Here is a 16,241-nt window from a genome sequence, read left to right on the forward strand (position 1 = left end):
TTTTGAGGTATAAGGGACTTGTGTATATTGTGAATAGAATGCATGATCTGAAAGGTGTTATCATCTGGTGAAGAATTCTGCTTCTATCTTTTCTGTCTACCTTTATTACAGCCTCTCATGCCCTTTCACTTCTTTCCCCACATTCTCTCTTCATCATTTTCTGTACTTTTGTCTGTCATCCCCATATCATTGGTGTTTGTTCCGTCTTCGTATCTTGTCTGTATTCTTGGTTTCTCTTTTGCATCTCTAACCTTTTGACGTATGTTTCTTTCTCATCATCCCTTGGATGATCTTGTCCTTGTCTTCTTGCCATTTCTTTTTCTTTTCCTAAACCTTTTGCTCATTGTTCTATCATTTCAAATTGCTTGTTCAATTTTCACCTAGGGCAGTGGTTGGGTTAAAGGCAGCCCAGACGCTTCAAGGTCCGGTTCTAGCACACCAAGCCGTGGACGTCGGCAGCTCCCACAGGTCCCACACTCCCCACGGCCTGGGGTGGCATACAAGACTGCATTCTCCTCTCAAGTGCACTTTGTGTCTAGCCAGACCTCTCAGAGCCCTGGCCGACTAAGCCGTGGCCTGTCGGAACACAACACCCTCCGTCATAGTGGTTCCCACTACTTCCCCTGCCCTGTCACTCGCATCAGCTCAGAACCCTTTCTGGGCTTGGGCCATGGTGAAGCCCTGGGCAGCCCTTACAGCAGCCTCCAGAACCAGCTGGATGTCTTCCAGGATGTGGCGTCACTGTCCCCTAACCCGAGTGCCGAACAGTCGCCCCGGACCACACTGCCTCAAATGATGGGAGCCCTATATCCAACTCTTGGTGTAGACCCTAGTGTGCCCAATGGGTACCACTTAAGTTTAGGGGGCAGCACCAGCCCAGGCACTGGCAACGGGGCACTGAGGTACAGGAGGTAGAGGGGGATGAATGGTGCTATCATGGCTTTAAACCAACCTTTCTAATGCATTTCTGAGGCATTGTGATTGCTTTTATCAGCATTTCTGAAGGCTTTAGTTTACATGGTCACTTTGTGTTTAATGCTGTGTTTTATCTCAAAGGGTTAAGGTGAGATCAGTGTGGCATTCTAAAACAAAAGAGAAGACATTTCTCCAGTAGACCATGCCTTCCTCTGACAGATGGTTTCTTATAGACTTCAGTGGTTTATGGACAACTCCTTACTGAGCTTGAAATAACATTAAAGTTGGAGAGCCACTTTCTAAGTTCTAAGAATAATAATACTCTACAACCCGAATAGAAAGAAAGAGAGAGTCATGCAGACCAGCTTTATATTTAAATTCAATCTTTATTTGTTCTTATTTACACCTAGCCCTCAGCGAAGGAACTGTTTGTTTCTCATGATGGCTATTGTGCCACATATAATGCTTTGCAGTGGTGTGTGCAGCTAACTTTTTGAGTAATATTTTTTTTAATTATTATTAAAGCTTAAAGCTGCATCAACCTGTCCTTCCAGAGGACAGCAGTGATCACAGATTTCCCTTTACCAACAAACTAACATGTCCAAATAGCCACCTAATTCTTCATGTAGGTGATTTAGCAACAGTTTAGTTTTTATGAGTCCACTTAATTCTGTTTAATTATGGATCTGGCTTTGTTCACCAGTACTCATATAAAGCAAATTCTGTGAAAAGACGTTGTTAGTATGCTAAACACAAAACACCAGCGTGTTGGCCTTTTTTTGTACTCTAGTAGTGGAACTCACTCTACTGTTCAGCCTCCTCTCAATCCACCACTCGTGGAAGAAGTAGCACCTCTTTTTTTTACAGTGTGCTTTCTATCGTTTTGTGACTCAGTGTGTACGGATGTTTAATCAGCTAATTAAGCAAGCTGAATCGAGAAACAGAATCATTTATTTGACAAGAAATATGTTTACTCAGCATGCATGTGTTTTAGACACAGATCAACCATGCACAGTAGAAGCTCTTGATGAAGTGCATTGGAGTTGCTGGGGAGTTAAAAGAAGTCAAGTAGCTTATGTACAAGGATTTACATTTCTGACTTCCTGTCTTCATGTTTTGTAAATCTTTGACCTGCCAACACAGATTTTAAGACCTGGAGCATTTAAAATATTGTTTTTCTAGACTTCCTGCTGAGAGTGGTGAGTAATTACTTATTTTAAAGGCAGAGGTGATGTCACAACACATGTGAAACAGGGTTTACTATTGTAAAACAAACAATTATTCTAGAGTTGACATTTTAAACTGTCTTTTGCATGTTAAATTAACACTTGGAATTATGAAAGTAGTGCTCCCTGTGTTTATATCCTAGAGAATATGGTCTTTACCCTGACTCTGAGATTTCTGCCAACATTTCCAAACCCATAATGTTCAATGACAGACAGAGAGGGAGGATAAAACTAAGCAACTTTGCTATAGACTGTTCAGTTTTCCTGTTACCTACTGGATATCCTTCATTCTCTCGTTGCCTGAATGAAGTGCAGACAGGTCTCAAAATGTCGTTAAAATAGATTTATACATCTCTGTTGTTCCTCTCATTTCATTTTAAAGGCTTGACCACATGTGACCTAGTAGCACCTCAAATGGTGCATTCAATGACTGGATTAGATTGGAATTCCAGTTGCCAACTAGTCACCTACAGGAGCAATCAATCAGAAAAGTTTTGATTAAGGTTAGAAGTCCGTTTTTTTTGTCAATCTTGGCTCATGCAGGTGGACTGGTAGGTAAGCTATAACCATGCATTGGGATTCTGTGATGTAGTGGTAATTCAAAGCCAAGGAACAAAATATTAGGTATCAAAAAACTCAACAAAGAATAAAATCTGGGATAACGGCTACAAATGAATGCTATGTGACAATAAATTCCCAGTTTAATGCAATTGTTCCTTACTGTAAACTGTTTAAGTGGTCAGTGTTAAAGCAACATAATAGAGCACATGAGAGCAATTCTTCAACAGTTATGCCCTCCTTTAAGTAATTTTTTTACACCAAAGTGCAGCCTTCATTGAAACATTGTAGCTGATTGGAATCTCTTGAACATGTTGTTTAAAGTATTTGAAGGTTAGCATTGCATACTGCTCTAAAGACACCATCACAAAATGTGCCGCCAAGCTCTGTTAGATTCACCGCAATGAAAGTGGGCACAGTGCTCAACGCAGCTTTGGACCAATAATGTGAGTATAGCTGTAGTTACTGTGTGTAGCATGAGACATTGGTCAAGTTGTCCTCTTCTGGGTTGCTTTTACAGTCAACAGCACAACCAGTGCCACACACTTTGTTTCAAACAGTTAGCTGCAGCAGAGGTATGGTGGTTTCAACAGAACACCATGTCCTGGAAGTAAATGGGAGTAGGACAGAACCTCAGACTATACAACACTGTAAAACAAGCTGTGTCGCTCTTTAATTTACAACTCCACCATTCCATGATGATGTCTGATCTTTTATGACATTCCCTCAGTGACGGTTGAACGGATGATTGCTGGCTGACAGTCAGCACTATCTTTTTTCTCAAGTTTCTTATAGCCTTTACAGAGCAATGCATGGTAAGCTGACTAATTTGTTTACTATAAGAAGTTCATTGTGAATGATTTTCTTCTGTTATATGCATTTGTCATATAACATGTAAAAACACTGGTGTGTTTTAAGTGAACTGCTTACAGTTTGCCATTGTTTCAGGTCTATTTCTTACAGATTTTCTTTCTTTTGGAATGTTTTAAGACAAAGTGCCTATCCTTTTAGATTTATATACTGTAGAAAATAATGCAACATCAACTGTTTTCTAATGCATCCACACCAGAGTAGACAGTTGATTTATTTTGTATGTAGCTCTGCAGGAAAACATGTTGCACAGAAAGCCTTATCTGCAAGCAACATTTATACCTACAGTACGCGTGGAAATCATGAATGGAAAAATTACCCTCAAATTTTTATTTTCTTGTTTTATTACTACCCACATTAATAATATTGTGAGCATTTAATTCTTCATAAAACCATGGACTCTGATGTGAGTAAAATAGTGTGCATGTTTAGAGTGTAGATCTGGTTAACGACCTGTATTTTTGTTAGAGATGTCACAGTGTTCCCCCAAGAAGCTCCTGTCTTGTTCACAATGTAAAACCATGTGGGGGATCACCTGATGTCTGATGGGGCAGCAGAATGCATGTGTCTGAGTAAGGACTTGGAGCATAGGGAATGAACTTGGCTTGCTATTTTAGTGTGTGTTGAAGTTTGTAAACTGCTGGGCACAGGTTCTGGTGTTGCTACAACTTCTTTCTGGTATTTGGAACTTCACTGATTTACTCTGTCCTCTAGAAAACTGGCAAGAAATTAATGTGATCATATCATGCCAAGGTACTTATTGCCGCTGCTTTTTTATTGCTGACTTATTACAGTAGAATACAATACAAAGGCCCTGTTAGCTGTGTTCAAATTACCAGTCTTCTTATTCTGCATGCTAATGAGTGATACCAGCTACAGTTGAGTCTCAACAGTTGAAATCACCCTGATTGAAAAAAAGATGGAGATAAAAAAACATAACCCCACGATGAAGAAGATGAATCCTGGGCTTGTTTCGAACAATTGACCTTTTTCTAAAAAAAGAATTGATTACAATAAACATCATATAAAGTGTTTCTCAGTGTGACTTAAATATGTTCACCAACATGATTCATTGCATTCTGGCTCTAGATCCAAAATCATTTAGCTGTTTTTTCATATTGGATCGTATAAACGTGGCAACAGGCAGGACATGGGTTTAACAAGTTCACTCTTCTGCTAGAAATTAAAGTTCCAAGCCAGTTATTTATTTCTCTGAACTAACAGCTCTGAAATGTTAATAAAAACACAGCTGGGTAATGAAGTATAACGTTTGGGTCAGACAGCATGGTTTCTATAATAGGTCTCAAAGATCCAGGTGATCACCTACCATTAGGGGATCAGGAAACACTGAAAGACCAGCAACTTTTGATAGCTTCACTAATAGTCTGGCATTTTTAAGTTGCCTGTAAAGGAAACAACTCTGATGAAGAATGTGGAAAAGATCAGACAGAGGAAAAGTTACAGCTGCAAGGGCTTCAACCAACATGCCTGTAAAGGGTCTAATCATCTGACCTTGGCCTTTTGTAATGTAAACAGAGCCATGAAAGCTTGAACGTGTTTTTAATAGTTAGATTAAATTTATATCTGACAACCGTTTACAGAACAGTATTTATTGTATCAAAATTGCCATAAAATCAATAATTATAACTGAATAAAATTATAATTATGCAATGGTTTTTAAGGCTGTTGTCATCATGCCCATGATTACTTTTCATTATTTCTCATGTTGATAGGCTCCATTCATAATGATTGCAAACGAGAAAGGGTCTGAAGCAGAAAAGTTTAGGAACAACTAGTTTAGGGAATTCAAAGAGAACCTTTAAAAGTAATCTTAAAAGAGCTTTCAACATGTTGGTGTTGTCAAACAACATTTGCTTAGATAGTGATGTATCTGTGGCAATACTTTTCAACAAAACTACTCTAAGCTATTGGAATGCTTTATGGAATTTGGACACAGCTAATATATGTGAAAAAGAAAACAGCCAGCCGTTTTGCTGGGACATGTCATAAAGATACGCTTTGCTAATGTGGAAAATCTATTGTGAACTGAGGCCAACTGTAGAAGTAGCAGATGGAAACGTTGTGAACCACAAATGTTGTTTTTGTGAAAAAAATTGCAGATCACCATCGACTGATGTCAAAGAATGCTCAGAGGAGGATCTGGTTCCTCAGTGTTTCTTCCACTGTTCATGTTATCTCACACACTCCCCACAGCTTCATCAATTGCTTTCAAATGGATGAAGACAATGCTCCTGCCGTCAGTATATCCTGATGTGTATCCAACATGGAGGTTTGGAGGCCTGTGTGCTAAAGTTAAAAACATTTCTCTGCACTGACCTGGACATAACATGAAGTCACATTTACACAAAAATATTTGTTTTATAAACCCTGATTGACAAAGGATGTTGAAAATTGTTCGCATGTTTATTTGCTTTCCATCGTGGCTGTGTGCAAGGTGGAAGAGATCCGCAACAGCAGACTGAATGGGTCCAGGATTGTCTGAAAGACTGTCTCTTTGGTGGTCTGCAAGGAAAAGGAGGGAGAAGAAAACCAAGCAGAGTAGGGCTATGCAACAAAACAAACCCATCTCTCCATCCAGTCCATTCTGTAGCTCCTGATTCAGGCTTCAGCATGATTGTTACCAAATGTTTTATGAAAGTTTAACGGAAAAACATGCAAACCAAAAGACTTGAAATGCATCGAGGAATAAAGTGTAAACAAGAAACAGATTATTTGGGACTATAGCAACTTTATACATGTATTTGCATGCACAATATTTACCCACGTTAACAATGTCAAATAAAAATCCCTTATGGGAGAAGATGTGTATAACATTGTTTTTTAAACTCAACATGTTTTATGTCTCAGCTATTTTCATATTGTTCTGCTGAAACAGGTATTTCCTGAACTTTGTGAGCTCTGTATTGCATCAAAGGGAATGTACCGTTGCCCAAGGTGGATCATGTGGCTTACTCTCATTAGATCCAAGCGTTTGGATTGTTCATATCTTTTGGGGGGTGCATTTGGTTTTTACAAAAAATAAATCAAATAAAAAACAATCAAATGTTTGCATGTTCTAAAAATGTATGTGCATGGAAAATATCTGGTGTTTTCAGAAACGATGTGCCTGTTTTTATAATTTTGAGATTTTTTTTATTATTGGGTTTTATCAACGCCCATTAATATCTAAATTAGTAAAGATTGGGGGCAATGTTGTTATGTTTTTTAAAAAAAAAAATCATATTTTCAGTTCAGCAGCAGAATTCCTTGTTTTTATCTTCACATTTTGTGCTGGTTTCCCTTAAAACTCTGCTGTCATACTTAAAAGCCCTGTTGGCAGCAGAGTATGCTTTGGAGCCAAATAAAGCAATCTTATATTATAATGACACTTTTACAAATATCAAAGCCTTGGAATTGTCCTTCTGGCACTTAAACATTTACTAAGTGTGAAAACAAGGAACCCTGCTCTTAAATTGGCAATGAAATGACCTGAATGGTAACAATAAATTATCCTCTTTTTTAACATTGTTAACACTTCATGTGTGCGGATTTAGTTAAATGTTGTTTCTCCTCGTTTTATGTCTACTGACTAAACTTCAGTTGTTTCTACATTTTGTATGAAGCTAAGCTTCTTGAAATAAATGTTTGATTACGTTTAATCATCTGTATAAATTATATGGATGATGTCTCCTCAGTCCTGTTAAAGTAATTAATGTTAATAGAAGCAAATACTCTGTCTGAATCTTATGCCACTTTTGTTCATTACGTTTTATATTGAATACGTCCACCGGTGGTGGAAGAACTCAGGTTAAGGTAAAGAGGTTACAGGTAACAGGTGCTACCAGATGACAAAAAATAGGGATAAACCACAATAGGAATACTGAAGGAGCAGGAAATCCAGGATGGTGAAGAAAAGATGGATTAAGATAGAATTGCACTGCTCAAGGTGGTGGCATACTGGAGTAGATCTGTTACTTTCTTTCTGATGTGTTCTTTTTAAAACTTTAATGTCTTCTTTTTGGACCATCATTCTCTCTGGTTTTGCATATTGTGCAGCTGGAAGGATTTTCGATACTACTTTTTTTTATGTAATTTTTATTTTGAGGATTCAAAAAAACAACAATGAAACATGTACAATAGGCCTCCTACAACTTAAGACCTCCCCATGTAAATAAAGTGCAGTTATCTTTATTGCTCACTAACACAAACCCCCCCCCCCCCTTTATTTAGGCAACAGAGTGCAAAAAAACAGCAGCCCTTTAAAAAGTAATATATATATATATAAGTAATGTATATAGAATAAAACAATAGAGTTTTAGCTTAATTTCGGTGCATTATCCTCTTCTCTTTGGTTTTATGCAAATTAGGCCGTGGGTCTAAATCTGTATTATGACTTTTGTATGAACTGTCAGGGGGCAACTTTTTTCCACTTGGATCAGTTGTTACACATAGCAGTGATCTCAAAACACCAAATCATGAAACATGTCATCTCAAGGCACTTTACAAAATCAAGTTCAATCATATTATACAGATTGGGTCAGATTATACAGATTGATCAAAAATGTCCTATATAAGGAAACCAGTTGATTGCATCAAAGTCCCGACAAGCGTAGAGCCACAGGGAGAGTCGTCTGCATTGTACATGGCTTTGCTGCAATCCCTCATACTGAGCAAGCATGAAGCGACAGTGGGAAGAAAAACTCCCCATTAACGGGAAGGAAGAACCGGGCTCAGTATGAATGGTCATCCGCCTCGACAGACTAGGGGTTACAGAAGACAGAGCAGAGACACAACAAGAGAGACAAAAAAAGCACAGAATCACACATTGATCCAGTAATCTGTTCTACATTAGATGGTAGTAGTGTGTGATCCGTCTTCTCTGGATGATGTCACAGTTAACAGAACGCCAGACCAGGTGTACCTACTATGAAGATAAAAGAGAATAGAAAGTTAAAGCAGAAATGACAACACATAATGCATAATTGAAGAACAGTAGAACTCTATAGAGTGAGACAATTAGATCCTGATATCCTCCAGTAGCCTAAGCCTATAGCAGTAAAACTATAAAAAGGTAGCTCAGAGTAACATGAGCCACTCTAGTTATAAGTTTTGTCAAAAAGGAAAGTTTTAAGATTAGTCTTAAAAGTAGACAGGGTGTCTGCCTCACGGACCAAAACTGGGAGTTGGTGTAATGCAACGAGAACTGGATCCAAGATTCAACACAACAGGTCAGTTAAACTTAAAGATTTATTCAGAGACTCGAACAGTCCGCTCCGGTTCTTGTGGCTCGCGCTCACTGGTCGGAAAACTCCTGAGGGCGAAGGCGCAGAGTTAGACTTGGTCAAAAAAAAATAAATGATAAGACTCTTGTGACGCACTGACCTTGTCGCCGGGAGAGCTTGGCAGAAACAGGCGAGCTGCGGTGAGACTTGAATCCTTCTGTGAGGAGACCACAGCTGTTGAGCGGTTGATGAGTAAGTCGGTTTGACTTGGGGTTTTCTTGAGGCGTTAGTCACTAAGCAATCCAGGTCCAATATCGGGGAATCCGGCCAACCGAGCAGAGAACACGGGGAAAATCCAAAAGGGGGGTCCAGGTCCAAATCCGAAATCCGGTTCACTAGGAGGCAGTCCAGGGGTAAGGGTTCCAGGAGACGGGGACCAGGCAGAAAGACACAGGCTAGGAGAATGCAGGCTCAAAAAACACTGGTAACGAGTCAGGGTCAAATACTAGGACAGGCAGGTAGAAAAACGCTGGAAAGTTACTTGCACGGGGCTCGAAAACGATCTGGCACTGGAGGCTGACTTGGACGGAACTTTATGCAGGTGGAGACAGGTGAAGCCAGTAGAAGCTGATTGCAGAGGGGTGGAGACTGGACAGGGGTGTGAATTGTGAGCAGAATCAGCTCCAGTGCCAGAATCATTACAGTTGGTTCCACAGGAGAGAAGCCTGATAGCTAAAGGATCTGCCTCCCATTCTTGTAATGAATTATGAGGAGATGAACCCGGTATTCAGCCAGACACTAAAATAATGCTTGACAGGATTTATTGAGGAGATGATAGGTCAGGAAGGCAGACAAAAAACAATCCAAAAAGGTGTACAGAGCAAACATCCGGGTGACAACAAAAACTGGGACAGATTCAAAAAACAGAGGAACTGGTCAGGTAATACATACAAATGCTGAAGGGCTCTTACCAATGAAATGTGTGTGAGAAGTTCCAGCAACAAACAGAAAACTGAGGAGGGTTTAAATAGACAGATGGACAGGTGAAACGAAGTGACTTCTAATTAACTAGGAACAGGTGAGAGTGATCAAGAAAGGGGACGTGACAGAGAGGCTGATGGGACAGAAACTAAGATGACCAACTACAGAGCAAAAATAGCCATAAAGAGAAAACCCAAGATAGAAAACAAGGCTAAGACTGAACAGAACACAAGCTTTAATCAAATCTAATGAAGAAGACCAGATAACTAAAACAGTTAAGGCTAAACATGAATCCAATACAATACTAGAAACAGAAATAAACCCTAAGGCAGGAAAGTTAACTTAGCCAAAACAACAACAACATCATGAACCAGAACAGAACATTACAATTCTACTTTTAGAGACTCCAGCAGACCTGCAGTCTGAGAGCGAAGTGCTCTGTTAGGAACATACGGGGTAATCAGAGCTCTGATATATGATGGAGCTTGATTTTTAAGGGCTTTATATGTTAGAAGAGGAATTTTAAATTCTATTCTTGATTTAACAGGAAGCCAATGAAGGGAAGCTAAAATTGAAGAAATATGATCCCGCTTGTTGATTTTCATCAGAACTCTTGCTGCAGCATTTTGGATCAGCTGAAGGCTTTGAACTGCATTTTGTGGACTTCCTGATAGTAAAGAATTACAATAGTCCAGCCTTGAAGTAACAAATGCATGGACCAGTTTTTCAGCATCACTCCTGGACAGAATGTTTCTAATTTTGCCGATATTCCAGAGGTGAAAAAAGGAAACTCTGGAGACCTGTTTAATATGGGATTTAAATGACATGTCTTGGTCAAAAATAACACCAAGATTTTTTACTTTTTTACCAGAGGCCAAGTTAATGCCACCCAGATTAAGTGATTGGTTAAGAAGTTTATTTTTTGAGGACTCTGGCCCAAAGATTACAACTTCGGTCTTATCAGAATTTAGATACAGGAAATTTAAAGTCATCCAGCTTTTGATGTCATCAAGACATGACTGCAGTCGAAGTAATTGATTGGATTCATCAGGATTTATGGATAAATATAGCTGAGTATCATCAGCATAACAGTGTAAATTAATCCCATGCTGTCTGATAATTTTGCCTATCGGAAGCATATATATAGTAAAGAGAATTGGTCCAAGGACAGAACCCTGTGGTACTCCACAGGTGACCCTAGAGTTTGAGGAAGATTTATTATTAACATGAACAAACTGGAATTTGTCCGACAGATAAGATTTAAACCAGCCTAATGCTTTCCCCTTAATCCCTACAGTATGTTCAAGTCTTTGTAGGAGAATATTGTGATCAACTGTATCAAATGCAGCACTGAGATCTAACAGGACAAGTACAGACACAAGTCCATTATCTGAGGCCATGAGAATATCATTAGTGACCTTCACCAGAGCTGTTTCAGTGCTATGATGAGCTCTGAAGCCTGATTGAAACTCCTCAAGTAGGTCATTGCTTTGTAAATGTTCACAAAGTTCATTAGCAACTACTTTCTCAAGAATTTTAGATAAGAAAAGAAGATTAGATATAGGTCTGTGTCATGTTTGGCTTTATTTGTTTTGCCCACATGCAGAATACACTCGGGAATACAGGTTGATAGGAAAATGGGTTTATTGAAGTCAATACTCGTGAGCGGATTGTTCAGCAGGATGGAACTCGGGCTGGGACCAGGAGGATGGGAAGCCGGTGTGATCTAAAAGACGAGAGGATCTGTTATCTTTGGCAGAGGTAACTGGGAGGATGCTGCTGGACGTGGACGTAAGCTTACCACACGGTGGAGGACCCAGGCCGGGGAGGTGGCGATGTGAACTAGGTGTGGAGCTGATGATGAGACCACAGGTGTCCGGAGAAAACGGCGGGTGGATGCGGAAGCGGGTCCGAGCAGCACCGTAAATTCCAGGAATCCAGATCAGCGGGAGGAACCAGTTGCTTGCCTGGAGATGGCTGGGTTCTTGGGTTGTCCGGAGGAAACGAGAGGAGACCACGAGGTGAGCAACAGATGGGATGACCGATGGATCTTGACAGTTGTCAACACGAGAGATGATCGTCCGGATGCAAAGGTGGAACCTGGGAGACACAAAGGTAGGAGCTCTTAGTCGCAGATAAGGTTAACAAGGCTAGAGATCCGAAGCTGGCTTTCATACCACGACGGTAACACTCTGGCATCCTCCCGCTGTCTGAGCACAGTTCTTATAGTGCTGTCTAGTGCTGCTCAACAGCCCGCAGGTGTGTGGGCTCCGCCCACCCGTCAACCATGAACACTTGTGGAGAAAACTAGCAGAACCATCACCAGGCTGCACAGCCCTGCTGACAAGGTTCTGACAGTCTGTAGTTTACTAACTCATCTTGATCAAGAGGTTTCTTAAGAAAAGGTTTAATAACAGCTACTTTAAAAATCTGTGGTACATATCCATTTACTAAGGATAGATTAATCATGTCTAAAATAGTGCCACTGATCAAAGGGAATATGTCCTTAAACAACTTGGTTGGGATTGGGTCTAACATACAGGTAGAAGGTAACCTGACGCCGCCAGATAGATTTGCTTCGCAAATCTGGAAACCTTCCGTTGAAGTAATTTTGGGAAGGGTGAAAATACCGGTTAGCTGATTGGCCTATGTTGGTGATAGACGGGCCAAATAAACCAATCAGATCAACGAAGCATATGACGTAATCGTCAACATGCGCCAGGTGCGCTCTGAGCAGCACCTGGCGCTCACAGAGCAGGACCGTGGAACACCGTCTCACCAGAGTTGCAAAATAGTACAACTTGGTTTATTAGTATTTTGTTTACAGTTCAGCTTGGATTTAATTTTCTGCGTAGCATAGATTTGCTGTGCGCGCTGTAACAAACAGCCGTTTGTTACATCTAGGAATGAACACTTAACTTTGTATTTAAGCACTTTATTTAGCACTTTAGATAGCATACAGCACTTTAAGGATGCATATTTGCACATTTAAGAAATAATTGCACACAGTTACTTGTATAAGTGTTTATTGAATGCATTTCCTTTTTCCTGGTTTTAGATCCAGTGGCACTGCAGCACTTTAGTAGAGTGGTTGGGCCCTGGAGAAGAAGAGTGACAAAAATTAGAATGTCAACATGTGTGCAATATCTATTTTATCCTTAGTGTTGTATGTGGAAGTGTGGAAGTGAAATGTTTGGTTGTACTCACCTTGTCCTTTTGTCCAGGTCCGTCCCCTAAAAGAGGCCGGGGCTGAAACGACTGCCTTAAGAAGGTTCCGGGCTGGACCAAGGCAGGGAAATGTATAGGGGAGCCAAGTTTAGCTTTTTATATGGTTATGAGGTTTCTATTTATCTTTGGTGTTTGGTTTAGGATTTTATGTAGATAGCTTGGGGTTTTACATGGTTTATGGTTGTTGTTGTTGTTATGGTTTATAGAGGGTTTTAGATAGTTTTAGGAAGTCATCTTTAAATGTACACCCCTGGGAGAGTTTTATGGTTTTAACCAGTTAGTCAGACAGTATTTAAAGGCGCCTGTTTCATCACTTACTGTGCTGCTGCTGGAGAAGACACATTGCTCCCTCAACCGCCTTTGCACTTTGTAAATAGGTATGATAAGAACAAATAATTAAAAATTGTGGACCACGACATCTCTGCCTCTGCATCAATCCTTCCACACCCCACGTACTCCAACCGCTTAAGGCCAGCCACGTGACACGCGCTGAAGCCAAATGCTGTGCGCGATGGCACACGCGCGCAGCCTAGAGGGAACACTGGTTGCCAGTCCATCGCAGGGCAGAGATAGCCGTCTTTTGCCCAATTTACTATGATATCGCCAATGAAAGCAAATGATTCGGTCCAAGAACTCTGTTCTCCTCGACTATCCTTCTCTTTTTCCCTTTGGGATCCATTGCTCATCAAACACCTACCGGTATTTTTACAACTGCGACCCGCCTAGCGCTACGGCGGGCTGAAAGAAACGTGTGCCACAGCTTATGACGCAAATCTCCGTTGACAGATATTTTGAAATGTAATATGTATTCTATACATTTTACATAATTGGAAAACATTGAGAATGTCTTTCTCGGGGTTTCCCTGCTACAGAAATCACACTAAAATGAAAAATATATTTTCCCTCTCATCTTTTTCTATTTTCATACATTTTTAAAAAAGCTCCAGGGAGCCACAAGGGGGGCGCTAAAGAGCCGCATGCGGCTCAAGAGCCCGGGCTAGCCCATAGCGGCAGAGCCGCATGCTACCCGCTGCCCGTTGCTGAAACAATCAGCCTTCATCCTACTTCAACTGCTTCCTACTGGATACCCAAAGTGAATCGAACTGACACAGAGGCACCGACAGGTTTGGCAGAGAAATAAACAAGGAAAGTTAAATGGTTTATTTAGAATGTTTTACTTAATGCGTTTTCATAGTGTTCTTAAAACAAGTGGAGCTAACCGACATAGCTCTTGCTAGCTCCAGCATGCCATGCTGATGTAATTCGAGTGTGTTTTTATGGATATAACAAACGTTGTCTCCACAAGCGTTTTATAGATTGATGGGATATTGATGTTTGTGTTATCCAGTCCGCTCATTACGACCAAAATAAAGCCGAAGCTTTTTAAAACTAGCACCAAATGTCCGCTAGCTTTCCGGATAGCATTCGCTCTTCCTGGATATGCAACTATGGTTTGTTTCAAACATAAGGTTTGTTTCGTTTCGCTTTATTATTGTTCAATAGTGCTAGGAGCATTATTACCGCGTTAATATGGAGTATTAAGGTCGATTTAATGGTGTTTTTATATAACTTTAGGATTAACCAATTTTAGCGACAGATTGCTACAGCAGTCCCCAGCTTCCAAGAGGTATAATTACATTGATAAACTCAAGTGTTCTAAAGTTGACTGATTTTTACTGAGAAAATCATTCTTTAAAATTTTATTTTATCAAATAATGTTTGTTAACTCAGGATTTGCATTGTGAATAGGTTGAAACACATACCAAATGTTGTTCTGAATTAGTTAAGCTAATTTAACCTCATTAACTATACATTGAAATATAGTGTTAATTCAGATAAACAGCATTCTATAGTGAAGTTCTCTGGATGTTCATTTTATTTCTGTTAATACATTCTTGAATTTATTTCATACTCATTTATTCTATATGTGTGCAGGGTTTGTTGTTAAGAGAACTCCAGTGCTCGAATCATTCCTTTCAACTATTGTTCCAATATCAGCCCTAGGGCTGATATTCACCGGACAATACCAAACAGACAGAGTTATGGCTTCATACCCCCATCAGCCATAACTGTTTAGGGCGACAGCAAGTCAACATACAGTGCATGATGTTGTGGATTTCCAAATCTCCCAAAGACTTTCCTGAGAACCTAATCCGTAGCTTGCCACCTGGTTTCCCCAATTGGAATCAGTCTCCTGTGACGCCTGTCCTCAGAGGTCTCTTTCCAAACTTGCATATGCTTATATGACTCTCAGAAAAACTGCCACATCATTAAGCAGTGAAAAGAGAGATGCAGTTTCAACAACACTGCCTGTTGTGTCTGCCAGCACTAGATTTAAAATATGTGCGTAACACCAAACATGAATCTGTGCAGGATATTTTTGGGAAAGAGAAGCAGAAAACCCCTGATAGGGACCTTGCATGTTAGCTGCGCTGTTAGTTGAGTTGCCTACACATCTGCCAGTGTCAATACTAATGTTTTCCAAGGCCTGTTTTAACTGCTCATGTAAATCCTTGCCATTGGATTTTTCACAGTTTATCACACCAACCAAATACTCGTGAATGGTATCTGTGACATATCTCATGACGAGTGCACACTGTTGAGGTGATATCTTGGGTTATATCAATTTAGACAGAAGACATTTTTTTTTCTCTTTTTTTTCTTCTTTTTTTCCCCCTATGGCCCCAAATCTAAGATGAGTTGAAAAGAGATACCAGAGGTTTATATTACCCATGAACATTATAATGGGTGATATGAGATCATTGGGACACAAGATGGATGAACTCCAAGCCCTAACAGGGACCCAGTCAGAGTATCATGAATACAGTATTGTGTGTTTCACTGAGACATGGCTGCAGGATCATATTCTTAACTGCAATGTCTATGCTGGGTTTTCTGATCATATGTGCAAACAAAGATTTAAACAGATGCAGCAAAAGCAAAGGAGGTGGATTAGCAGTGCTTGCAAAAACAAATGGTGTAATCGGAGAAATGTTACTGTGAAGTATCATCTCTGCAGGCTGGATATTAAGCTGTTAGCAGTGTGTTGTCATCCATTTCATTAACCCAAAGAGTTCATCAGTGTTTTTAATAACCGCTTACATTCCACCATCTGTTGTTGCCGACACTGATGTTATCAGCTCAGTTTTTGCTAAGCTAAAGACACAACACCCAAATATGTTTGTGGCAGTATCGGCTGATTTTAATCACACCTCATGCTCTGCTAGACTTCCAATGATTC

General features: G+C 40.1%; 1 protein-coding gene across 1 annotated transcript in view; it reads left to right on the forward strand.

The window, feature by feature from the left end:
* The window catches only part of cacna1ba (calcium channel, voltage-dependent, N type, alpha 1B subunit, a), a 133,069-nt gene extending 125,827 nt beyond the window's left edge, over positions 1-7,242 (forward strand). Inside the window, 1 exon segment of the mRNA XM_036144732.1 lies at positions 385-7,242. Coding sequence (XP_036000625.1) covers positions 385-915 — 531 coding nt within the window. The 3' untranslated portion in view covers positions 916-7,242.
* Positions 7,243-16,241: the final 8,999 nt, after the last annotated feature.

Source organism: Fundulus heteroclitus, chromosome 12 (assembly GCF_011125445.2).
Source record: "Fundulus heteroclitus isolate FHET01 chromosome 12, MU-UCD_Fhet_4.1, whole genome shotgun sequence".
Lineage (NCBI taxonomy): Eukaryota > Metazoa > Chordata > Actinopteri > Cyprinodontiformes > Fundulidae > Fundulus > Fundulus heteroclitus.